This window comes from Phragmites australis, chromosome 5, assembly GCF_958298935.1.
Source record: "Phragmites australis chromosome 5, lpPhrAust1.1, whole genome shotgun sequence".
NCBI lineage: Eukaryota > Viridiplantae > Streptophyta > Magnoliopsida > Poales > Poaceae > Phragmites > Phragmites australis.
The window spans coordinates 33,278,805-33,306,207 of NC_084925.1; the positions used below are offsets into that span (position 1 = coordinate 33,278,805).

A 27,403-nucleotide genomic window follows, 5' to 3' on the forward strand; every position below is an offset into this window, starting at 1 on the left:
CTACAAGGTCTTTCAGCAGAGGGTCTTATAAAATTTTCTTTTGGTAACAAATACGTCCACAAGTCTCTACAGCACGCAACACCGTATCGGTAACAAGGAAAAAAATATCATGCAGCACGCTCGAGTTACCCACCATGTAGCGGCAACACGATCTCAAAGCACCTCCAAGCAAGTCGTATGAGCGTGAGCTAACGAGCCGAGCCGAGTCATCCGCGCAAACCAGCCAAGCCGTCCACACGAATACGTCTATTCGATCGAAGTCACGCCCATCTTAATTGGAGACAACATCGTCTCCCGCACATTGCTCATGGTCGAGGAGCCCCGCGGTAACATCAAATCGCTCCATCACGGCCGCGTCCATCCTGCCATCCACGCTCAGGCGACAACGCCCGCTCGATGTCGAGAAACCGCTAGGTGGTTAGTTCCCTCGTCCCCCACCCCCACTATTTCCTCCTTCCCTCCCTCCCTCCCTCCCTCCCTCCTGGCAGTCGCCGGCAATACCCTAGATCTCCCTCCTACTAAAACTCTCAAGAAAGGTAACGTTTCTTGCCCAAAGATTGGAGCTTTAGTTCTAAATCTCTCGTCGACTATTTCTCCCTGTTTTCCCGATTAGTTTAAGACCTTTTATCCAAGGAATTTCATAGTGGTTAGTAGTGGTTGTTGCATGTGATACAGTGCGAGAGGATGGCGGAGCCCTCCAAGATAATCCACATCCGAAACGTCGGGCACGAGATTGCTGAGGTGAGAAGGGGAGGAGAAAAGGGAAAAGCTTGAATCTTTCCCCTTTTGTGTTTTCTGGGATTATTTATTAATTCGGCTTATCTGATTTTTGGGCAAGAGTTTTGATCTTTATTGGGTGTTTGCTCATTGTGCTCTTGTTTTTTAGCCAGGTCTGCTTCAACCGTTCGGGGTGGACTCCAAAATCGCCATGCTGTGTGCCAAGAACCAGGTGAATTCTTTCGCTCGCTTGAATATAAGAAAGCAAACATTGTATGTGTACCTTGTCTCTGAACGCCTCAAAAGTCCCATAGCAAGCACTTGTGCAGAAAAAAGGAAATCATGCCGATTATTAACTTGATATTCATATCCTAGGAAGCTTGTGGGGTCAATAGTCGTCTTGTATGATGTCATATTGTTGACGTAATAGATAAGGGATGCTCAACCGGACGAGCCCCACACTACTAAGTGCCAGCTGATAGTAGATATTTTCAAGACCACATGACTCACCGCGCGACCAGAGCGATTGCAGGGCAGGTATTCACCTAACCTGTCAAAACGTATTTAATGTCATCCACTCAAGTATTTTCTTTCCTCAGGCACTCCCTTTCGATGAGCAAGGTCGTGAGCATGCGTGGTGGAGCAGTGACCTGTCCCGTAGTATTTAACGCTACGGTATGGCCTGGCCAGTGAACGTGACGACGTTCGGTGATATGACTGGACGTGCAGGACGACCAGAACGGGGCAAGCTTGTCTATGCGATGTCATGATGGGCTACGGGTAGTTGGCTTCGTCAAGGATAGGTCTGCCACGGAGTTTGGCATGGTTCGTTTGATTGTACACCCTTTCTCCGGGTGTATAAAGGGGGAGGACCGGGCTTGTAGGAGGAGGATATTCTGGAATAAGTTCATCCAATTTTATAAGATAATACACATGATGTATGATTATTATTCTATGGAAAGTTTAAAATTGGATAAATCCATGTGTTCTTGAGTCTAACTCGATATACACCTATAAAAAATGTAGATCAACACATCGTCGCCTGGTATAACGCGTCCGGTATAACCTGAATTTATTGTCAGGAATCATCCCAACAAATATAATGTTTGTACTTCCTCATCCAATATTTGCACTACTTTCACTTGATGAACTAGTTATTTGTTTGCTACATTGCAGGGAAGAACAATTTTGCAAGTGGTGACTATGATGAGCCAATAAGACCTTCTCAAACTAATGGTTCTGCTCTGAAAAATCAATCAGAAAAGGATGTTGTACCAGAAATAACCCATGCCAAAGGCAACATTTCAATTTGGAGTGAAGATGCAGGACGGCAGGAAGACCGTGAAGCAGAACAAGGATCAGAACCTCATGACTGACCTCCACAAGGTAAACAAGATCCTGATTAGGAAGAATGGTGAGAAAGACGGAACAGACAATGGTGGCCATTATGATGGTGATTTGCCTAGCGTAAAGAAACAACGGCACTAATGTTGTAGCTCCCGAGCCTCACCGGGGTAGGGACCTATTTTTTCCAGAGTACGCACACACGTGCACACTTAGCGAGTTTCTGTATATAGCCTATGTACTTAGGACATGCACGCATATACGTGTGTTGAGAGTGAGTGTGTGGTATAAGTGGATTATGTGCGTTCTAATTTGTATCTCTCTAAAAAATTCTATAATGCAATTTATAATGAGAAATCATGCTTGTGAATTGTAGGCCGGATACCGAGCTGTAAGACCATTGTCAACCGTTTCCCTTCACGACCTAGATTTCCATCGTGAAGGGATTTTCGTTCCTTTCAGGGCTTCAATAGTTTCCCTTTACGATTTCCGTCACAAAGAGATTCCTAAGGTCATTCTCTTCATGACGGGGTTCTCTCTTCTTTCCTTTTGCGATTCCCCTCAAAGAGAAGCTGTTGAGATAAGAGGAAATAAATGGAATAGAAAAAAAAAAGAGAATCAAAAAAGGAATGAAATGAAAAGAATATAATTAAAGATAGTCTAAATAGCAAAGAAGGTATATATATACATTATCCAATTCCTTGGTACAAGTGATAGTGTAGTACACTGAAGATTCATTGTTGGTGTACTTCAATTACCAATAAATGTGAGTAGCGTATATAATTATGGTGTGTATTTAATTAGGGTGTATTTGGCTCTTCGAATGAAATTTTGTAGAGTTGCATCGTATAAATAGATTGAAAGTCATATTTGTTGAAAAAAATAGTATTTAATTAATTAAAGTTCTCTAGACAGGTTGAGCATAGTTTCTATTTATTTGATTTAATTTGAGACTCTACGAACAGATAAAAGAGTTAAAATAGTGATTGGTTATTCATATGAAGATGATTTTATAATATTAACAAATAGACATGCATGCATGAATCTAAGGCTTTGCATCCGTCGAACTAGAATGCAAAGTGAAACTCCCCGGTCAAGATGACACTGTATATTTACACCCGTCGAGCTAAACTACAACAGTATATGCTAACAACCAAACAAACCTTTTCTTAGAATTCTAATTAGTCAGAATGAGCGATATAGAAAACAAACCCACCCTTTATTGTCTCCCGTCACAAATACTTATACTTTCAACAAGATTCAAACTTTTATAACTTTCATTATTAATAAATTTTAAAGTTGAAAACATGAAAATTATACGTAAATTTATCTTAAAAAATACTTTCATAATATCATAAATATGTAAAATTTTATAAATACTCTATTCTTAGATACATAATAATTTGGTATGCGTGCAGTCAAATTTATAAATTTTAGACACTAATATACACAAAAATATTATGATTTTTCACATGAAAATTGTATCAATTGATTTGTCATGACAAATACTTTCAAATGACTATATATTCAATAAATTTTCAACAGCAAATGCTTAGAAAATGTAACGATAAAAACGGGTTGAAGATTGTGTCAATGTTCAAAACATAAAACCGAGATAGTTTATTATAATAAAAAATGTAAGACCGCGTCATATCCAAAGGTACATCTGACTAACACGTGCTGCAAGTACATTTCGAATACAAGGATAAAATCCTCCCATGCCACTGCAAAATTTCTCAATCACCAACACGGATAAAATAATCAATGTCACATGTAGAAAGCTACAATTGTCTTCACAAAGTCGAACAGCTAAATATTCACAACCCTTTTTCGTCAGCAATTTATCTATACACCAACCCCCACAGGAAAATGAGGGGAAACAAGCTCCATCAAGCTACATTTTTGTTCCTTGTACAATGCGAATGGTGCATGGAAACACAAAACACAATCCCCACATACAGGGGACAAATAAAGAAGGATAACACATATCACACGAAAAGCCAAAAGCTAAATACATGGAGGCATCTAGCCTGTTCTATATACAAATGAATGAAGCCCAAAACCCAGCTCATACAAACAAATATGCATATGGTACACAAAACAGCATGACTCATTGGCTAGCATCGACTGGTGCACCAGACCTTGCCTGTGATATCCGATTTGCATAGATTGTTACTAGGCGCAGCTGCGTGCTACTAAGCCCCTCCAGATATGGTACAAATGCTTTCCCAAGCATGATGTAGATATCCACTAAACAGAATACGACAGCCTAAAGGAAAGTGTAAATGATATCAGATACAGACCACCAGAAATACGCAGTAAAATTATAAAAGCAGAATTTGTCCTACATAACCCAGATGACAATGGCAGCCACCAAGTGCAGGTTAAGGGTGAATGATGTGAGCTAACAATGACCAAAGATGGACAGATGATCCGTTAGAAATTAGAAACAGACAGTGCACTTAAGCTTAAGTGAACAAGAACACTTCAATGGTAATTCATATCAGATCTGTGGCATATCCGGAAGTAATGGTGGTTTTCAGCATAACATGGAGTTAATGAATGGCCATAAATGGGTTCGGCTCTACTTTTCCTATTTAGGGCCCATTTGGATAGGACGGGATTGGGACCCAACTCCTTAGGATTTGGTAAATATAAAAAAATCCTAGTGCAATCCCACCGCTCATCCAAACATGCCCGTAAGTTTTGTGACATAGCTGGATCCTTCCATACTTTATAAAATAGGGCAGCAAGCCCCTGGCTTGCTTGAAGACATGTGCGTGGGTACCTGGTTCAAACCCAGGTATGGCGGGGATTCTGCCATATTTATCCCCGTTCTACGACCCATACTTCCCATGTTCCAATTCGGCTCACAACCAGAAGCCGAGATCACTGTTGTCACATGAATTTCAGGTCTTAATGTTTGTAAGTAAGCTTAGCACCCTTATCCCTCTTTGTTTGAGTACATGAAAAACCCTAGTTCTCATTGTTTTCTTTACATGAACTTCAAAGATTTCCTGATAGAGGAACTAGCATGGTCCTATGAGAACTGTAAGAAAGATGTTGATCAGAAGAATAGGTACCCACCTTGCGAACATCTGGACTCTTATTACTGAAAGCATCAAAGAGCACTGGTAAAAATGAAGGCAGTTGAGTCACCAATTCCTCCTGTGAGAGCCGCCCAACAAGCTGCAAGATTATCAAAAGAATACTACAGTCAACAATCGTTGCTCAGAACATATTCTGCAATGAACCAGAATGAGTGAATGACTCTCCGTGCGGTACACACTCAAATAAATAGTTGACAAGTTCAAACAATCCATTGCAGCATTCCATTGAATTGCAACACCATGCACTTCAATAATTCATAATGTTAGGAACATAGAGTCCTTATCCATTAAGTATAGGTTAGCTTACTAGAGTCCTTATCATGCACTCCTCATGTCCTCTATATATATTTCCCCCATATGCTCTTATTGAATACAAATTGTTATTCCTAACATGGTATCAGAGTAAGTTTTTTTTTTTTTGACGTCGCAACTCCGTCCAAATCCAATCTATCCCGCCGCCGCCGGCTTTCTCTCTGGTTGGCCGGCTCCCTCTCCCTCTCTGTCGGTTTCTCTCTTGCCGATTCGACCTATCTGTTTTTAGATCTAGTTCTATTCCCGTCAGCGTTTTTCTCTCTCCTCACTGGCTTCCCGCCCACCCATCTCGTCAGCCCTCTGTTCGGCTAGCTCCACCTCTTTCTGCCATCCAATCACGTTGTTTATCTCCCTCGGTCGTGACTTCATCGCGTCGTCCGCCAGCTGTCTTCATCGGTGCTGCTGGACGTCGCCTAGGGACCTGCTTCCACCGGGCGCTGCCCAGGACTCGCCGCCCTTCTACCTTTGGCTGGATCCACCTGCGCCAGGAGCCCTGCCACCATCGCCGACTCCGTCTACTGGATCTCCACGCCGGATCGCGCTGCTGGCTCTGCGTGCCATCGACTCACTTGAGCGCACGCCCGCCCGTGGATTTGCGCTGCTTGCCGCTTGACATCCGCTTAGGTCGACCTCTCTCGTGGCTGCCACCACCATTGCCAATTTGCACCACCGGCCGGATCCGTCGCCTTGCCCTGGCCCTGCTTCGCCTCGGAGCACAGTAGCCACCGCCGGTGGTCAGGATGGTGTCAGGGTACGACTTGCGCATGCGACCCGTGGTGGTGGACGCCCAAGACCACACGATGAGGCGGCTAGCGAAGGCCTTGCTGAAAGGGCAGCCCGTGACTCTCTTTCTCTCCATCCGGATAGAGTTGCATCACGGGTCGAGGGATCCTCTATTCATTGTGTTGGATGGACGATGGCTATGTTGGGTAGTTGAACTTCTTCTTGGCTTCGCGCTCGCGCTCTGCCGCGCGTACCTCTGTCGTCTGCCTCTGGTTTGGTGCCGCCACACGGGTCAAGCTGCGTTGACCTGAGGCTCAACCCGAACTGCCCTACAAGATTCAACCGCCAACCTCCAGCCTGAGCATCACCCGCCCGCTCGCACTGGACCTGGCTTTCACGACCAGATCCACCCCATCGGCTGTGCCGACCGCCTCCGCCCTACCAGTTGCCCCGGCTCCGCCGCCGCGCCACCTCGGCCTCCTGATCAGGCCACCACCGGGCTCCCATCCACCTCCGGCGGCTCCGCCTCGACCCGGCCCCGGCCGGAACCGCTGCCCACTTGCTCGATGCGACCTCTCCCTTCGCCGTTGAGGCCCCGCACACGCTCCTTCGCGATGTTGCCTGTTCTAGCTTTTTGAGCAACATCACAAATCCAAGGATCTTCCATGGCCGACTGTTGTTGCACTCTAATCGGGACATAGGCATGCGCAATGCTGATTTTTAGGTTGTTTTGCTATGTGCACACAGAAAGTGTACCAGGGTTTGCGCCCAAGTGCCTCTGCTGCTTCAGGTCACTACTGCCACTGGCTATCCTCGCCGCCACGGTGTCCCACTATCTCTTCTGCTAGATCTGCCAGCACACGGTCGTCAGATGTGGCCTCACATCTAGCTTCGTCTGTTCTTCTTGGGTCCTTGTCGTTAGTCGTGCTAGCCATCTGCATTTGCAGCAGCCTGTTGTCTGTACTCTCTCCTAATGGTTGGCTTTGCTTTGGTCCTAGTATCTTAGTCTCATTTTAGAGTCTTTGCAATTCCACTGAGTCCATCCAAGTTTCAGTCTCTTTGAGTCCGTCTATATCGTGGGAGTCCACATATTCCTTCGTCCATTCGTCGATTTCTTTCGTGGTTAGCTAAATTATATCTTTGTTTAGCTAATCCTTCCCGTAGTTATTGATGTGACTTAACCATCTAGACCTTTCCGTAGCTTAAATGGCAACTTCGTTTGTTGTCTTGCTACTCATTATCTTGATCTAGGGCATTATTGTGTCATCTTTGTCTTTCCATAGCTCTAGAGACAATTTTCGTTTGTCATCTTGCTACTCGCCGTCGCTTTGTTGCGATTCTTGACCAAGGGCATTCATTTGTTGTCATCAGCACGACTCTACACTCGTGCTTCGCCTTGCATTTTTTTGACTTGATTCGACAGGATTACAAAACTCCACTCTACGACAGATTTGAAAAGACAATTTTTAGATGTATTCGTCTAAGTTTCTTACTTAGTGTCACCTATTTCAAATGCAACGCTATTGTATACACTTTGCATTTGAGAGAGGGTGTTAGGAATATAGAGTCCTTATCCATTATGAATAGGTTAGGTTACTAGAGTCCACTCTACTACAGATTTGAAAAGACAGTTTTTAGATGTATTCGTCTAAGTTTCTTACTTAGTGTCACCTCTTTCAAATGCAACGCTATTGCAAACGCTTTGCATTTGAGGGGGTGTTAGGAATATAGAGTCCTTATCCATTACGAATAGGTTAGGTTACTAGAATACTTATCTTGTACTCCTCATGTACTCTATATATTGTCCCCATGGGCTCCTATTGAATACAAATTGTTATTCCTAACACAACATGGTAGGTTAAGCATTAATATAATGCCAAACTGCCTCGCTACAGACTACGACACCTAACCATGGTCAAACATGATCACTGAAAGGAATGGGGACTACTGAAACAAATAAGTTGCAGTAATATGTATTAAATGTGGAATGCTAGTGCAGTAGTTGATAATAGGAAAATATGCCACATAAAAATGTGACAAATTAAATTTAAGTTGATTATTTGTTATCTGATTTCTCATAAAATACAACAATGACATCTGAAGTTCAAATTGTCCCGTTCATATTACAGTGCGAAACTTAGTTACCTTTGTCAAACAGTTGATACATACGACAAGTGTCGTTTCATCATCACTAACCAACAAAGGCACAATAACCTGAAGCACAAGCAAACAAAACCATGGATAGTGTAAGTTGCCTGTTGCAACAAATAGTGAGGTAGTAACATCTTTTTAATTAATAAATGCTCTGGACATACAGCAAGGCATCTAAAAGGATCGTATTCTGCCAACACAACATTTAAGCATTTGTGTGCTTTGTTTGAAACCTGCAACAGCATTAAGAAAATATTAGGACATAAAACCAAGAGAGAACTTCTTAAGTGAAAGAAAATATACCTTCGCAACATCATCTTTGGTCACATGCAGGAGCTTTTCAAGGACAATCTCAATGGATTCTTCCATAGGATCTTTCTGAGAAAACAATAAGTAGACATTATTAATCAACACCCTATTACTTAGTTATATGCACGGCTAGTGAACAGAAAACCTGATTGTGGATCATCTCGGCAACTAACAACAGAGAAATCTCCCTCACAGAAGAATCAGATTGATCCAACACTTCAAGGACAGTTGTTAAAATCTGATTGAAATACTATTGAAACACAAAAAAGTTGATATTAGAACATGAATATCATAAATTTAATGACAGTACATTGATAGCAACTGTGCGTTGTAAAGTACTTTTTGAAACCCAATCAACAAGCAATGGCAATCAAATGTTCTTTTTCTTTCATGGTGAAACAGTCAAGCAATCATCATTTAAATAAGCCATATCAAAGAGAATAAAAAAATCAACATGGTGAATCATACTAGAAAGAGAAAAAACGGCAAGGTCGCCATATTTGGTCCATATGTTGGACAATGAAGAAAAAATGCAAAATCAACAAGACAAAACAAATACGAGCAACTTGCATGTGACACTCGTCTGCTATTTTTCCCTTGATCCACCCTGAACACTTGAGAAATTCTCCTTTATTCTCTTACCAGCCAAGCACAAGATGCAAAAAGATATAAGATTGAATGAAGTTTAACATATAATGCAAGTGTTAAGCCCAATTGTCAAGAGGAAAATTCACAAAAAAAGACATGACAGATAAAAGAAAGCGTTAATAAGAGTAAAGCTTTTCTTCCAAAGAAAATATGGGAATTGAAAAGGTAAGGCTGCAAACCTTTGTCCATATAGAGCTATCGTTATTGGTGGCAGCTATAACCAACTGCTGTAATGCCTCCCGCTTGTGTAGGCTTGAAACTTCACCATCATTGCCTATCTAAAAAAGTAGAAAAAATTATAATTGTTATGTTGTCCTGGGCGCCAAAAAAAAACATATGCAGCAATACTAGCAGAATCAACAGAGATGAAAAGAAGAAAAAAAGGATACTGCAGAAGTACCTGATGAAGAAGTTGTGGAATGCTGGGGCCGTTACTGGCATGTGGAATAGTCTTCACAGGACTAGGGTCAACAAATGGATCTCCCTCTTGAGTGTGCTCCCCAGCAGTTGCTACAACAGAATTACGTCCATCAGATGGAAGAAGATGGCCAAAATCCTGGCGAGGAGTACCAGTAGAATTTTCATCATCCATGGTGGCATCTGATTTTTCAGGATGATCTGTCCATGAATGCACAGTTCCTACAACTGAGCGGGCATTGTTCTTTAGTTCCCTATGTGCCATAAGAACTTCAGCTTCAGAGGTATGTTCCAAACATTGCTTAGCGTGATCAATGCAGACATCAGAGGTTGCTTGACCAATGGGGGTGTTAAGCAATGTATTCATCTTGTTCCCTGCTTCAGTGTCAAGTGAACTAGCAGAAAAGCGTCCAAATGGAAAGCTTTTCTTCAATGTCAGAGCATAACCATCTTCAGAAGAAGCTCCAGAATCAACTTGGTCAAAAGATTTGGGACGTGGACGTTCTTTCTTTCTCTGAAGGTAGTTTACCAAATCGACCTCAATACGAGGAGTATATTGCTTCAAAGCTCGCCTCACAATGTTCTGTTCTTCAATCGACAAACTAAGAATGAAATTTAGGACTGCTGCTGAATCAAAATAAGAATAAATTGATATGATTCCAGAAATGGATGTTTCCTTCAACTTTGCATTCTTTTCATGTATTAAAGGTGCTAGTTTTGAAAGCCAGAGCTTAAGAAAGCCACTGTTACTGTAACCTTCAGAATTTACTGTGTAATTGTTGAATGACTTATTTGCAAACTCAAGAACAGCCAGTTTTGCTTTTGGAGACCTTTGTTCATCCAGTGAACGTACTAGTGCAGGTAGCAATGTGTCGATAGAATACGTTTGGCCAACAATTTCCAAGGTCGACGAACATGGTTGTCGAACCAATTCCTTTGGATCAATAAATCTAGAAAAGACGTATGGTAAAGTTCTTTCAACATAGCTCTCAAAAGGCTTCTTGAATGCTGGAATAATATCTGCAAGTGTGGAGAAAGCTGCCTGTGCAACTTTGTGATGAGTATCATCCAAGTAACGGAAAAATAGCTTCATGACCTTTTCAAAGTTCTGAGTAATCTCTTGAATGCCTTTCTGTCCTTGTTGCAGCAATGTCTGAACAAAGTTAAACGCTGCAACTCTAGCTACCCAGTCTGAACTTGGACTAAGACCCCTAGAGAGTGCATCATTTAGAGATGCTGGGCCATCTGAATATAGAGATATGTCACTAGATGGGACGTGACCGTCATCAAAACTGTGCCTGCCACTTGCAGAAGCCATTGATACCACTTGTTTCCTAAGAGGCCTCTGGAAGTGTGGAACATGATTGTTAAGTGAATTTCTGTAACTGGCATCCCTATAGGGCATATCAACGTAGTGTTTGTCCATCTGCATTTTTGGTGATCGCCTGGTTGGCCATGTATCATTATTCTCATCCATAATTCTACCAGCTTGAGACCTCCCTGAAGATATTCTCAAATATGGAAGTGACAAGCCTGATATTGGTTCGGATGATAGATTACGCAAATATGGTGACCTTGATCGCTCTTTGACCCGCGTCATTGTGTCCACCAAACACGAACCACCATTTATTGTGCTAGTGATGCCAGCAAAAGATGAATCTGAAGCAGGTGCAGAAAGTGGGATAGGAGGATCACGAGAGGATGGATGATCAACTCCTGCACTAGGAGGAAAAGAAAAGGAAATTAAGAATTCTTTTAGTACTTAGATAAATAAGCTACAGAAGCTATAGCTACAAAGATGGCACTGCAGAATAAAAGAGATTCATTGTTTATTGTAAAATTCCAAATAAAGCTTAGTGAATACCAAGATCCAAGCTTGCTGAGTGCACAGCTGACAAATTGTGTCTGTCTGACATGCTTACACTTTTCAATAAACTTTCAATGGCTGAAACTTTTTGTTTGCTTGAACTAAGCACACTTTCTATGCTTCTTTCAGCACTTCTACCAATTGTCTTCGACTGTGACAATAGAAGACCGCTAGAGGACAGAGATGATTCAGAAGAAATAGCGGCACTCTTTTCAATTGCAACAATAGCTGAAGTACCATATCCAAAATGGGTACCACCTGCATGAGATGAAGCACGAGAAAGTTGAACACCCCTCTCATGCAATGATGGAGAAGAATACCGCTTGTGCATGACCCCATCTTCCTCATTTATTATCTGCAAACGAGTCCATCTTTAGATCAAAGTAACAGAAATTATGCGAATAGAACTGTCAAATATCCATGATGTTTCAACATATACTTTTTACAACAAAAATACGAGTTGCCATACAGGTATACAAAAATCTGCTTTTCCGGGAATAATTAAGCTTTAAGGTTAGGCTTGAAAGAATTTACGCAATGTTCATAAACCAACTAACTAGCAGTGCTAACCTACTCAGCCTTAAACTAATCAAGGTAAAATATATGAGCTACTTCATAAAGATCTAGAAGTACAAGATTTACACAGCTACCAATATACAGACAATTCTGAGCTGTGAAAACTGAAATATAATTACACCTTCGAATTAAACACAGGATTGGCATCATGGTAAAAATACTTGAAATGTTTCTTCAAACATTATAGTAACCAAGATAAGTAGGATTACTCTTCCATGAGATCTAGTGATCCATGGAAAAATCTAGTACAATGTTCTTAGGTGGAAGATAAGTACATTGTTCTTTCAATAAAGAGCTATTGCTTACATTTGTTTGAACTGCCAACACAATGCAAAGACGTTTCAAAAAGAAATAGATATAAATTCAGGTTCAAGGGCACTTTGATCCTTCAACCTCACCTTTACTATGTACACATTTTATAGACTGAATGGAAGAGCATGCAGAAAAGTAAAATGATATACCCTCTGTATGGCAGGATCAAATGACATAAAAAGCCGGCCTGAACGCTCGGGCCATGTTTTTGTGAACATCCTATAGCAAGCCCTTGCCGTCGCACGGACCTGTATTTGCAAAAATGGCATTAAATATAGCACAAATACAGAGAAAATATTCAGGATTTCAATATTAAATATCAATATGAATTAAGTCAAGAAATTTGGATGGTGTTATTCCAACCTCACTCATTGCATCTGCAACACAGCACTTTATTAGGTCTTGATACAAATCAGCTGAACGTTGTATTTCTGGAGCATCTGCCCAGTACTCCAATATTAGGAGTGCATATTCGCAGCACCTGCAATAGTAGCAAATAGGCATGAATAGCTTACAGATCAATGGATGCTCAGATAAATATAATGCTGAAACACAAGTACCTAGCACGGAGGACTGCACTGCGATCATTCTTTGCCGTGCCAGCTATAAGTGGAAGAATACGTGAAACCTTGCAGTTCTGCAGGATCTGCGAGATATTACATGTCAGAACAGGAGATATTACAAGATATTACACGTAAGAAAGTACCACAGTTCAATGAAAGAATGTAGGCGTCTCACAGTTTTTATGCAGTTGTCTGCAGATTCGGCAATCACGAACACAGTTATGACAATGAGCTTAAAAAGTACCTGGGAATTTCATTTTATGTTAGCCTTAATGATGAAGTATGAGGCCACAATTGTGGAGTACTGAAATGTTTTCTAGGATTACCGGAATAAATATTTCAGCACATGCTTCAAAGTCGCCAAGAAGTTCCTTCGATAGTACATTAAGTAGATGACATGCCTGGAGAAAAGACCAAGTCAGCAAGGTTTTCCATCACCAAGTAGTTTGTCTTGTCACTGCATTCTTTACCAGAAAAATGTTATAAAAGAATTTCTATAATTCCTGCATTGCTATAACACAAAACAACATTAGACTTGTTAAGAGTAGTGGCATAAATAGAATGTGTGTGTATTTTTGGCAATGGTTTACTTCAAACTGAATAGTGCAGGTTCCTGTGTAGCAAACAATAGATGATCCTAAACCTCTTTGGAGTTTGGACACATGTTGAAATCCTGGAGAAAACTGGTTATCTTACTGAGTTTGCCTCGTGGTAAATGGAACATTTATTTCTGCTTATATTGTATCAGCCATGCTTCTTGATTAATGTTACCTACCATTCTGACTATCTTTTTTATTTTATAAATACATCCCGACAATACAGTGATATTGCAAGTAAAATGCCCGTTTATGTTGCAAGTGCTGTGTTTTCATGCACAATCAGTTCACTCAAGCGTGTTGAAGAATGGTTGACTGTTTACTCGTACATCAACACACCCCCTCATGTCTAGGTTCCATTAGGCTTACAATGTGGAGCTTCCATGGTTGCAGTTATTGCTTTTTTCCCTCATATCTATTCATACTTGAACAGCAAGAACATGATTAACTTTCTCTAATCAAAAGAAAGATTTACAGGCAAGAAAGGAATACCTGTTTAACTATGCTGGACCGTCGATCAGATAGCTGCGAGGACAATGGAGGAACTAGCTGCTTTAAGAGTATAAGAAATGATGGGTAATCAATTGCACCTGATAAACAGAAGACTTAGTTTCAAATAAAATATGCAAATCATGTTAACAAGAAAGGGCTTAGTGAATATGTAACATCGCATTCAAACAGTCAACACTAGAAACTATATCTTCTAAAACAGTCAACACTAGAAGCTGTTCTGTTTTACTTTCCAATTCAGTTTCATGGTGTTAGCTTGTCTTTCTCACATGAATTTCTGTTCGCGTATCTGCAACTTTAAACTGCTAATATGGCATTTGTACACATGATGATTCAAGTCAATAGCTTAATTTTCACAGTATTGTTCTCGCGTTTCTTTAAAAAACAACTCTTCAAGTAAGTTATCACACTGCCTACCGCACTGCATAGAAAAGGATCATTTCTAATATCAAGCAATTTTAGCATGCATCATATCCTCTCATTTCAAATATCAAACTTCATTGTATTATATTATGCAGATAAAATTTACTTTTTTTTAAACCTGCTCGCGCTAGTTTTCTCAGAAAATTCAAAACAAATTACTGAACTTAGATGCTAACAATTTGTCAGTTTGCATCTTGGTTCAGTTTTTACATGTTACAAGAACTTCAAGCCCGCCATGAAAGCTACTCATTGACAAAACTGAATTTACATATAAAAATAGGACACAGGTGATAAACACTAACCTCCGTATACCAAGGCTTCGATCCTTTGCATAGCAGCAATACGTATAGACCAGTCCTTCTCTGGATTAAGGGCAGATGCAACCTTTTCGAATTCTCTAAGTAATTCTTTCTCGGAGTGAACTCTTATGGGTTCCACTGGCTTCTCATTAACATCCGTGTCACCTTTAAGTGGCACGAAATTCAGTGATATATGACAAAACAGTGAATGTGATTTTATTGACAGGAAAAACATCAGAAATTGTGGTTTTGCCTAAATCCACTGACTACTTACACATTGTTTTCTAAATTGTTTTGGTAACACAAGTCCGCACAAAAATAGTGGAACTGGAAGCCTCTAGCTTATATACCCAAAAAGGTGTTGTTGCATCCAATAGACATAAATATGTCAGTGCATGCCCATGACAAAGATAGATGTATTTAACACATTAAATATAAATGGAAATTTAATGATACAACACCAACCATGAATTTTTCAATCATTAACGAGCAAAATACTCAACAGAATTTGTGAAGGATTAATGTATGGCATAAATCATGTGATGTCTGCTCCAAGTGTTTCACTGGACAACATCCGACATCTGCAACTGTTGTCTTCAAGAATTTAAGAGTTATGAACCAACTAAATGTCTTTTAATGATTATTACACGAACAAAATTATATAAAAGAGTTGCATGTGGAACAGAGGAGTGAGCACGCTACGTCTGCTAAGCAATATACTAAAAAATTACACCCTGCTCTAGTAACTCTTCTATACATACACCTTCTGCATCATTAGTAGCAACAAATACCACTATTCTTAAATTCAACCACAGAATTCAGTTTTTTACTTAACAGTATAAAGTGCGCATGAAAGGAGGGCCAATATAGAAGGCTACTTGCTGCAGTAAGAGAGGAAAAAGGTGTTAGGAATATAGAATCCTTATCCTTTATGTATAGGTTGTTAGAGTCCTTATCTGGTACTCCCTCATGTACTATATATATTACCCTCATGGGCTACTATTGAATACAAGTTGTTATCCCTAACATGGTATTAGAGCTAGGTTTTCCCCAAGACGTGGCAATTCGGCCAAAAATCTAGATCTACTTTCCACCCGTCAGCTTCTCTTCCCTCCCCGCCGGCTCCTCTTCCCGATTCCTCGATTCGACACTATCTCAGGCCGTGGTGGTGTCGGTCCCCTAGAAATGCCTCTGTTTTCCTGTGTCGATCCCACTCGTGCGGCTGGACGCCTGAGCTCGGCGCCCCCCTTGCTTGGCCACCTGCCTCAATCGGCTGCCTGCTCGCGAGCTTGCATAGCCGCCCCGCCTACATGTCACCGGCTCTGTCAGCCTGCCGCCTGCTATGCCTGGCATCTAGCCCATTAGGCCCACCGGGGCTCAGGAGGCGGCATATGCACGTTCGCCTAGAGCTACGGCGGCATCGACTACCTCATCTACCAGCCCGACGGTCGACGTCAGTGCTCTCCCGACCGTCCAACAATGAGTAGCCGAGCGGCTTCTTCGGCTGGATCCGCACCACCTAGCCCACGTGCCCCATTGCCGGATCCGGCTCCTCACGGTTGGATACGCTCAGGACAACACCTCCCGCGCCGCCTCCCCCGGCGCCCAGCTGCCTACTGCGTCGAGGCTCCTCCGTCCCACGCTGGCCGGCTCCACCCCCGATCTCGGCACCCCGTATCGGTCGGCCTCCCGCACCAAGGCTCCTCTTACGCTCCTCCGCCTTCCATGCCGTGAGGAGCCGGATGTGTACACTATGGTTCTATTACTCTGGGTCTAATGCAAGGGAGGGACACAAACATAGTCTACTCATCTTTGTTTTGTAGGCATTGGGCTGTCAATCTCATGCTGCTTTGTCACTACTTATATTTGCACCTTGCATGCAATATGCTAGTTTGTGGTCTGATGTAGTTTGTTGTGTGCTGCTGCTTGCTAGCTTTTGTTGTCGTTGATGCTATTGTGCTAGTCGTTGTGTGGTGGTGCTACCGCTAGGCTATGCGTCTAGGTCTAGTTTTAGAGTCTTTGCAATTCCGCTGCATCCACATCCAAGTCTTAGTCTCTCTTTGAGTTTGTCTATGTCGTGCGAGTTCACATATTCCTTTGTCAATTAGTCGATTTCTTTTGTGGTTAGCCAAATATTCGTCTTTGTTTTGGCAATCCTTTCTCGTCGTTATTGATGCAACTGTGTCATCTAGGTCTTTTCGTAGCCTTAATGACAACTTCTTTTGTTGTCTTGCAACTCATCGTCGCTTTGTTGCGATTCTTGACCAAGTGCATTCTTTTGTTGTCATCATCACGACTCTACTCATGTGCTTCGCTTTGCACTTCTTCGGCTTGATTCGACAAGATTACCAAGGCTCCACTCTACGATGGCTTTGAAGAGATAGTTTTTTTTATGTATTAGTCTAAGTTTATTACTTAGTGTCACCTCTTTCATGTTAAGAATATAGAGTTCTTATCCTTTACGTATAGGTTATTAGAGTCCTTATCCGGTACTCCCTCATATACTCTATATATTGCCCCCATGGGCTACTATTGAATACAAGTTGCTATTCCTAACAAAAGAAACTACATGCTGCAGTAAACTATCGTGGTAATGATGGCATGCTCTAGAAACAATCATCCGAGACTCCGAAAGGGTCCACTCAGATGCATACAAAGAAGAGCAAGGAATATCTCATTATGCTTGGCCATTACTTAAAATCTTTGTAGCCATAAACCAATACATCTTTTTTCATATTTATAATACTAAACAAATAGAATGAAATGTTCCAGCAAGCTGAAAAGTATAACTTACCTCCAAATAACGTGTTTTCCCTTGGCATGCTTTTTTTCCTTGGACTGCCTCTTTTTAGATTAGCACTAATAGATCTAGATTCCTTAGCCCTACGCAGTATTTTAGCACCATCGCATGAGGGAACTTTGGGCTCTATTTTATCTAATCTTAAATTTATTTCCTTTAGCTGCAAAAACATCAAACAAGGCAAAGAAAGAATAATCACAATCTGACAGCATTATGACCTTTAGATGTGAGAACATGACAATTTCACCATGACAAAGGAGTAAAGGGCCGCATGGATTACCATATAAGAAGGTAGATTATGGCGCTGCAACTCTTCATGGAATTGAGATCCCATGGTTTTGTACATCTCCTGTCGTGAATATAGATAATGCAAACAATTAAATTACACATGATGTGCTTTAACCAAAGAAATATTAAATGCAAATCTTTAGAGAGAATCAAATGCAGAATAGTTAATGTCTTAAATTTGCATTTACAGGGGAAAAAAACTGGTCAGCCCACAAATGACTCCAAGATACATATTATCCATCCACCCTTCGATACACTAACCCCTCTCTATATTATCTTTAATATGTTATATGTAGAGCAAATAAGCCTTTGTTAAATTATAAGGCCTTGAGAAAAGAAAAGCAGAACAAACACTTTGGAATATTCAGTACATATTTGGGAACGGGTAAACTGCATAACCTCAAAAGTTTCCATTGATTCATTTTTCCAAAAAGAAAAAAATTAGAACAACAAATTCAGCACCAAACTGAAGCAAATGTTGGTAGAAGACAAGTAAAACACAGCAAGGAAATGATATTACATTATTAAATAAAGAGGTTCTGAAATATTAGAGATTAAGTATGGGCTGTTTGAGAAATGGAAAGCAACCAGAATAGAAGGTGCAAGCTACTGATTTTCACCCTTTTGGTGTGTTACACTTGACGTACGAACAATGGAAATATAACCAAGAATTTAGACATAAGTGGAAAAACCAAAAAAACATGAAAAAAATGTTTAATAAACAGCAAAAGAAGAAGTGTGAGTTGCACTACTTTTTCTTTATGAAATTGAAAAGGGACAACTTGGGCATGTTTGTAGTGACCCACCTCAATACATGAGATTGCAGCGTCTCTAACACTTTGGTTTAAATCATTCATCAATTGCAAGACCTGTAAAGACAAAGAATCTTACCGTTAGCAACTATGCAATAAACTAAAGGGAGAAACTATTCGATCAGCAAAAAATAAAATCATCCTGGCATACAGGTGAAAGCAGCACTCGCTGTAGCGGGAGTTCTGTAGAAGCAAAAAGCCCAACTGCTGCTGCAACTGTGCGTACAAACTCTTCCCGCACCCTCCAGCTCTTGTGAGTCCATGCATAACTTCCAGCTCTTTCAACAACGATTGTCGGCAAAGAAACCTGAGATATGAATAAGGTTGGAATATTATTCTTTAATAAACCAGAGTGCAGAGAGGAAAAAGAAAACATGCTCTGAGTGATAATCATACGGTACAGGGTAAAAAACAGGTGTCCTGTACTGATGAATGAAAATTAACATGGCAAAATCAATAGTGCAACTCAAAAGGAGAAGTTTTCATGCATGCCAGGGATATGCACCATAGGGGAAACATATCAAAACCCAGAACCCCAAGGAACATCTTTTATTAAAAGAGTACAAATTAACTATGCAATGATGGGCAACATCTTGTTTCAGGTACAAACTAGACATTAGTCTGAAACTCTATGCTTTGGTTTCATTAACAAAATAGGACCAGCAGTTTGCCCTCTATTTCTCAAAAAGAAAGAAAGAAAGAAAGAACACTAAAAGTTGGTTTTGAAATGTTCATTTCTCAAGAAGCTGCATCCAGCCATCACTACATCATTTCAAAAACAAAAATCAACATCAATGCAACTTGCTGTGCACAATAACAATTAAATGAAGGTGATAATGTCCGCAAAAAGGGAAACACTTATTAGGTTCGCAAATGCAGCATGTCAAAAATCCACAGTTGCCCCTAGAACCGATTTCATGAATTAAGATTGACCAACAGGACAAGATGGAGAACAAACTTCTGCAGAAATGCAAAATACACTAACCATACAGGTACACATAATCTCCAAATCTCCATCTCAAATACCAATCCACTCAAGTAAGCGAAATTGATTAAAGAGCAGAATAGAAGATATTGAGCTCCAAATTGGTATCTCCATTCAAATCAAATCACTGCACCAGTCACCCTCAATTCAGGATAACAGTTTGATCATTTCAACAGAAATTACAGCTTAATTCACCAAACTGTCGTTAGAGTGCCTGTGAAATATTTCTTGTTTAGAAAGAAGTGGATGCCCCTGTCCCCCTCTAAAGAAACCAAAACGCAAAGGCCTACGACAAAAGTAGGCATAATTCAGACCCTGTACAACACAGTGCCAAGCAAGCATGGGCACACGCGCACGCTTCAAAAAAGGCATTCAGAGAATGCCCCTGCAACGTTCAAAGCCGCAATAACGAGTCCCAAAAGATTATTCGTTACACAAGCAACCAACAGATTAAGTCTTAAAAAGGTAAAAGACCTCCCAACCAATAAGTTCAGTTTGGTACTGCATTCAAGTATAGAGTAGAAATTGACCAAATTTGGAGCCAAGCTCTAATTCTCCACCGGAACTCAAATTCACAACCACATCCGAGTCAAGAATGCAGAACGCCAGCAAAATCAAATCCACATTCCATAATCGACCAGAACGCTACCAATATAAGTTAACAACCTCTGATCTAGCTCGAAATGCATAGCAACAACACGCCGCAAAATACCACCTCCTCGTTCCATTCGAAGCATGCAAGACTACAATTCACAATCTCAAAGCACCCAAAATTTGAGACCTTCACCCAACATATTACTGACATTTTCCCCCATACGCCAACCTGGAACGAGCAAACAATCTCTGTCCCAAAAGGCAACAGCGAAAAAGAAACCGACCTCCATGAGGGTGACGAGGAGCTGCCGGGCGGCGTCGCGGACGGGCTGCTTGCCGTCGCCGAGGCGCTCGACGGCGGCGGGCACGAGCGCGTTGAGGTGGATCTTAAAGTGGTCGCCGGCGAGCACGGCAGCGGCGGAGAGCGCCTGCAGCCCGCCCTGGGCGACGCGGAAGTTGCCGTCCCTGGTGAGATCCATGCAGGTGTCCACCAGCGACGCCACCTCGGCCACCGTCAGCCCCCGACGCGCCGCGGCCTCCAGCGCCTCGTGGAGACGCTCCACCCCGGCCAGCCGCTCCTTCGTGTCCTTGGCGCGCGCCGCCTCCAGCGCCGCTTCCATCTCCGCGCCCCCGACGATGACTCCGAGGACGAGGAGCGGTAGCGGTGGTTGGGTTTAGGGCTCCCCCGGCGATTTCGGGCGGAATGGGAGGGAAGCCGAAGGGGAGGAGCGGCGAGCGGTGGGATCAGAGTATCAGACTTCACCACTTGAGAGGGGAAGGGAGGGCAGCGGAGTGCGCGAGAGTACCGAGAGAGACAGAGGATGTTGGCAGTTGTTATGCACTTAGGTCCCTGTACTTTTTCGTAATATTGCGTGTAGCTCCGTTGGGGGAGTATCCACGTAATTCTATCCATTTTGAGAAAAATAAAACGAAATGCTAGCCGTAGCAGAAAGTATGTACCGAATATGACGTTCTGTATAATATTTCCTTGTTGTTAATCTTCAAATATATTCGAACATATTTACCCTTTGCATCGGCATGTCTAATCAGTAATCCCAATGTTCTCTCTAATAAACCTTTTATTCATACGTGGAATAATAAATATTTAATGTTCTCATGAATATAAAAAGGTGACTGTCTGTATATTGCGGGTAAAAATTCACATTGTGTCAAAAAAATTATGTCATTCAGCCCAGCTCAGATGGTTGAATGTATAGACGTACGTATAGATCATCTAAGTTTGAATTTTGATACGAATTTAAGTGCCTATTTTAAAGAAGAAAAAATTGTCATGTGCATCCTGAACATTAAGGAATGTTTTAACGTTTTGTTAGCGTATAAGCCAAAAATTATATTTTCATTAATAAAAAATTCATGTTTTTTATGCTTGTACTCGTTGTGGACACAACAAGAATCAACGAATATCAAAGCAAATCCCACAAATAGAAATTTGATAATTAAGCAAAGTAATAAATCACTCAAGAAATAAAATAGCAAAACAACTTTTCTTTTAAAAAAAACTCCCACTTTTAGAAAATAGCAACTGCACAGGTATTTTACACGTAAAATTAATGCAGGATATAGCAATCCGAAAAAGTAAAATAGTACTCCTATAGCATAAAAAAAAAGAAATTTGCATATATGATTATTGAATCTAGGTGGTCGTGCGACGTGGAGATGGTCGTCGTCGATCAACGGAGGGTGGAGGTAGCCAACGCTCATCTGCGAAGGTGATCGATACGTGACTAGAGTTAAGATTGTTGCTGGTCGATCCGTGTATGCAGTAGTATGGATCGAAGACTATGGATGGATTTTGGAAATAGAATAAAGAAGGAAAATAGCACAATCATTGGAGATTTTATCATAATTTTAAAAGAGATGAAGAAAATGACATACTATTGATTGATCTTGGCCTTTCATTATGTGATGATCATTTATCTTAATTTAAATTTTAAAAATAGAGTGACAGAAGAAAAAAATAACACACTGCAATCAAGGAAGACGATCAAGGATAACGCGTGGGGAGTATGTTGATTATTAATTGGCTAATTGATTATGATTTTCTATATTATATGAGAGGGGAGAAAACGGGGGACCAACTTTAATTGTTGACCATTTAACTGTGTAAGATGTACGGTGAAGATCGTTTGAATTTGTTATAACTCGTCTATTTTATAGTAATATAGAAATATCCACCTATCTTATCCTAAATAAGAAACTTTTCGAATTTCTATTAACTAAAGTATAAGGTTATTGTTGGGCCTTACTTTGGCTAGATAACCTGGTGACAAATTTCAATCTTGCATGGTAGGGTCAAGCCGTGTCAAAGCTAGCCCCTGGTACTCCGACATGCAGGGCAAACCACAACTTAGGATCCAAAACAAAATCAAATCATCTGTTCACAGTCGTTTGTCATTTGTGTGCGTACTATGAAGCTAAGCTGGACAAATGGTTTCAACGCTGACAGTTAAGACTGAGTATGCCACAGTGCAAACTGCAGCATGTACTGTACATTCCACCTGTGCTGTGCTGCTTGCCTGCACAACTGCAACTGACAGAATGAGCGCGATGCAAACCGCAGCCTCAGCCAGCACTGGGATAACGAACAGTGGGTACCAGGAATTCGGGAGAAACAGAAGGCTACTTCTGGGAAGACCCGGGTGGTAGAGGATTAGTTGAGGCGTAGCGTCATCATAGTTGGTGCAAGTGCACCATATGATTGACGTTTTTTGACAAGCGGTCCCAATTGGAAACTTAGAAACAAAAACGAGCTGTCTCGGAGCAGGCAAGCGATGAGAACGATACACGAGCTAGCGTACCCAGGCAACGATTGGGCCCTTGGATAAGGCTTCGTAGTATAATGATCCTCGCACTTGTAGCAGCCCGGCCGGTACGTAGATTGAGATGAAGTGGCGGCGCCAACTCTGCTACTCTGACATATGCAAAGGAATGGCGCTTGATTAGAATACAGAAATCAAACGGTGGCATGATATTTTGCGAGTAGTTTTCTTTTTCCTTTTTGGTTGTGCTGGGGTTTTTTTTTTTCTGTCGTCGTGTGATCCATCGAGGTGTCGCGATCTGGAGGAGATGGATGTCAGTGATGTCGACCGTCCAACGGTATTGCATCTCTTTCTCCCGCAGCTGAAGACACTCGTCAAAGCACCTCGCATTTTGCAGGAAGGACTGGACGAGATTCGTTTCGACGAGACGAGGAGGAAGAGATGATAATTAAACGAGGACAGAAGAAGATCGAAAAGACTTGCAAATTATGTGGGACGAAACTCCTTGCATGCAGATGCAGGCTTCCCTGCTTGCGAGGAGAGGTAGCCTGCTAGCAGCTGGGGCCTGGGAGTGGATTTTCTTCGTTGGATCGTTTGACCTGTGGGAAAAAATGAACCAACGGCCGGTGAAAGTCTGCAGAGGTGCCTTCTCCGGCACATGAGCTATTCATCAGAGAACTGAAACTATACGTATATGGTGCAAGCTGACGACGAAGTCGATCCAACCATGATGTAGTTTAATGGAAGTTCATAGTTCTGCATCAGAGAAAAAATGGTTCACCGTGTTGATACTGAGCTATCATCCACCTTATCTAGGCCTATGCTTATTTATAAAAGGACGAAACAAAACGATAAGGGTCGGATTCTAAATTCTTTCGTGATCATAACAGCTTAACTGAAAACACAGCTCGATTCTAATTTGGGACGGAATGGAATTTTGCTTCTACAATTCCAACTCATTTCCTGGAACCAAACGGAGCCCAACACCTAGTCATCATAAATGAACTGTGATTTATTAATTTAATTTGCTAAGGCAGAAATGAAAAACGATGATAATACCCAAAACGAGAAAGCAACACTGTACTAGATAAAGTTTACCTTGCAAGCTAATTAAGCTTGAAACTGTCGTTAGCACAAGTGCACAAGCATAACCATAACCCATGCATGTGGTACGACTAGCTTGACAATCTATCTATCTATCTTATCCGGAGACAAGGAATTCTATGTTGTGGGTACCGGTTGTTTTCCAGCTAGCACAAGTATACAGTCAAAATCATCGTTAATCAGATCGATCCGGTAGGCCGTCTGGTGTAGCTTACAGGTGGAGCGACCTGGTACACGACACGACATGATCCAAAACACAATCAATTTCACCTCTGAAAAAGGAGCAAACTTTGCTTTTAGATAAACAATTATTGTCATGAAACTTGATGATAAACATGTACCGTTGGTAGTTTAATCAAATCAGTACAAGTTTTCACTATAACTTTAACACACGTTACATGAACAGACGAACTGTAAGAAAATATAGATGACAGTAAACCTGACAAATTCATTGATAATCAAGTAAGAATGTGTACTAATTATAAAGAGTTAAAGAAAGATAACCGATGAAGTGGCGGTCAGGAGCTCGAGCTCTCGATCTTGCACTACGTCAAAAGCCTCTGAGAAGGTTCCGAAAAGAGCCCGGCGATAAAATAAAAAACCTATGAGCCAAAAGGAGCAGTAGTTCCGAAGGATGATGACACGTCGGCGGCACCGTACCTAACCATGTGTTTCGCGTCACAAATGGCGCGGCTAGCCAGGTTCACGAGGTCCAGCGAGATTGAGGTCACATGCATGCGCATCCGTCCCCTCGTCAGCCTCACCCAATCAACAAGGCATCCTCTGATGGATTTGGGTGGTCACCTCATGATTATATTCCGTGCGCGCGCAGCAGATAACTGTGGTGATCAAGTCACCATGCAGACACCTATCATACATTACACACCAAATGCGAAAACAAAATGCCGAATGGCGCTGCGCTTTGGCGGATAGTGGACAATCCTCCATCTGGTTGGTGGGGCGATGAGATGAGCAATCGCTAATCACTTTTGCCCACCCTGTTTGTTTGCTCTCACGCTCTGCCTCTACCTGAATGCGCTGGCCCTGGCGTGGCGACCCTGCTTTTCCTTCGATCTTATCTTTGCTGTATCTTGGTTATCGATTGTATGTATCAAACTCCTTTATCATATGTTGAGGGGTGATACGCTGCTAATGAGCGGCTTTGATAGTGTGAGATCATATGCTAAAAATTGACAAATATAAAATAGCATAATTATAAAATTGGCAAAAGTGTAAAGTTATTTGTGCAAAAGTAGTATATTTTTAGAAGATGTACATGTGATGATGATGCTCATGGTAGTATAGTGGTTTTGATACGTGTAATATACTCGCGTGAGTGGTTTTGTATGGATTGATGTAGTCAATTTTGTGAAACTTGTGCTCAAAATTCGTTGTTAGTTTTGTTCATATGCAGGTGTCGTTTTAAGGACGGACATGGTCGATGACAAGACTAGGACTAGAATTAAGAAGGAACTGAGATCAAGATAGTTAGAAGGTCACACAGGACGTTTGGGCTAAGGAATGATGCACGTGAAGATGATCACGTTATAAGACGTATATCTCCGGTTATAGTGTGGTAGTGATAGTTTGCACGCAGAGACGTACATGAAAGTTATATAGTCTGTGATGTAGAGTGTCATGTGATGACGCTTAAAGTTTTTATTCTAAGCATGCATGGGTATGTGCATTTGAATAAAAAAAAAAGGAAAAAGTGCATTTTGTGCACTGTGTTGATTGGCACGGAGGGTGCTGTGGTGCTTGGGTTTATTTTTTGAGAAGGCGGTGAGATTTAATAGATCAAATGTAGTACAGACATATTATAAAATAGGAACTTAGGAAGAAGAAAAATATAGGTCATGTTGCCAATACCCTAAGCTTTATCTCTGATTCATCGTCGTTGAACATGGTCAAAGAAATCGTAGCCGAAATCCACACCGACGAGAAGAGGCTATTAAAGGCCATTACATTTTTAGCAGCCATCAAAAGTAACATCCCGCAGCCATGATGCATTAACAACGATGAATGCTTCAGGCAATCTCGCTGGCCAGAAAGAAACCCGATGTCATCAAGCACGTCAACGGCTCGGAAGGGAGAATCGATGCCTCCAACGAACACATAGTTGACCCAAACTTGAAGCACGCACCCCTTTTCAAAGATACAGCACACACCAAAGTTAGTACAACCAAATCCAAAGAGTACGAGAGTCTGTCGATGAATTTGACTCGGAGGAAACCAAACCTTTACAGGACAATGTAGCAAAAATAACCATATTATATTATGATTGTGATTTTGATGGTTAATAACAATATAGTCATTGCGACTAATATATTTATCAAGAATATATATTAGTAGATCTCATAGATGCAATACATCAAGAAGTCACCATAATCGGGATAAAATTTGATTAAATTGGAAAAGTCTCAAGAAATTTTGTCTCGCCGAATGGTCTGATGCAGAGGAGTTTACATTCACCAGAGCATTATGTCTAGAGGCTGATAGCCTCACCATATAGTCTGGTGAATAGGATATGAGACCACCAGAGTATTTCTGACCAAGGGGGAGAAGGCTGAGAACCTCACTGGATAGTCCGGTGATCTGTATTAGGTAACACCGGAGTATTTCTTAGAGAAGAATGCATATGCAGAAGACTAAAGATCAACCGACGGGATGGTCCGGTGATTAGTTTGTGCACACCGGATTATAGCACTGTAGCATTTCTTGCAGAAGTAACTGCAAGTATTGAAGAATGAAGAGCAACCCATCGGAAAGTCTGACTCTCTGAAGATGATTGCACCAGAGTATTTACACAGAGAGGCTGCAAAAGGCTCAGATGGCTCAAGATAACTCACCGGAAGGTTCAGTGATAGATTTGAAGGTACATCGGAGTATCTGATGTTCATAAAGGTATTGAGTGGAGTTCCATCAGCTAATTTCTGAGGTTGTACTCACCGGATGATCCAGTGTTAGTACTACTGTTCTTACCAAATCATATGGTGTTAACAACTTTTCTAAGCCGTTGGAAAAATGGCTAGTGCATGAGTTTGAGACTATAAATACCTCTCCACTCAGTCATTTGAAGACATGATATGCTGCTAGAGTCCAAAGAAACCCATATATACTTGAGAAGACATCAAAGACACCAAAAGTGCTTAAAGTGATTATC

At 41.4% G+C, this 27,403-nt stretch overlaps 1 protein-coding gene and 1 long non-coding RNA gene across 2 annotated transcripts; one reads left to right on the top strand and one right to left on the bottom strand.

The window, feature by feature from the left end:
* Positions 1 to 465: 465 nt before the first annotated feature.
* LOC133917600 (uncharacterized) lies at positions 466 to 1,881 on the top strand. The gene is made up of 3 exons (XR_009909701.1): positions 466 to 536; positions 676 to 741; positions 887 to 1,881. It is a non-coding gene; the product is annotated as an uncharacterized LOC133917600 (long non-coding RNA).
* A 1,912-nt stretch (positions 1,882 to 3,793) lies between these two features.
* On the bottom strand, positions 3,794 to 21,158 carry LOC133919325 (CLIP-associated protein-like). Its single transcript, XM_062363689.1, has 21 exons — positions 20,641 to 21,158; positions 18,929 to 19,084; positions 18,772 to 18,834; positions 17,958 to 18,026; positions 17,672 to 17,837; positions 14,881 to 15,042; positions 14,138 to 14,235; positions 13,376 to 13,450; positions 13,225 to 13,293; positions 13,047 to 13,132; positions 12,850 to 12,967; positions 12,636 to 12,734; positions 11,596 to 11,953; positions 9,715 to 11,447; positions 9,494 to 9,592; positions 8,812 to 8,916; positions 8,661 to 8,735; positions 8,522 to 8,590; positions 8,352 to 8,420; positions 5,149 to 5,250; positions 3,794 to 4,330 (listed from the first exon to the last, which is right to left on the bottom strand). The coding sequence occupies exons 1-21, from the start codon at positions 20,974 to 20,976 to the stop codon at positions 4,172 to 4,174; spliced, it is 4,266 nt and encodes a 1,421-aa protein (XP_062219673.1). The 5' UTR covers positions 20,977 to 21,158; the 3' UTR covers positions 3,794 to 4,171.
* Between the last annotated feature and the right edge of the window lie 6,245 nt (positions 21,159 to 27,403).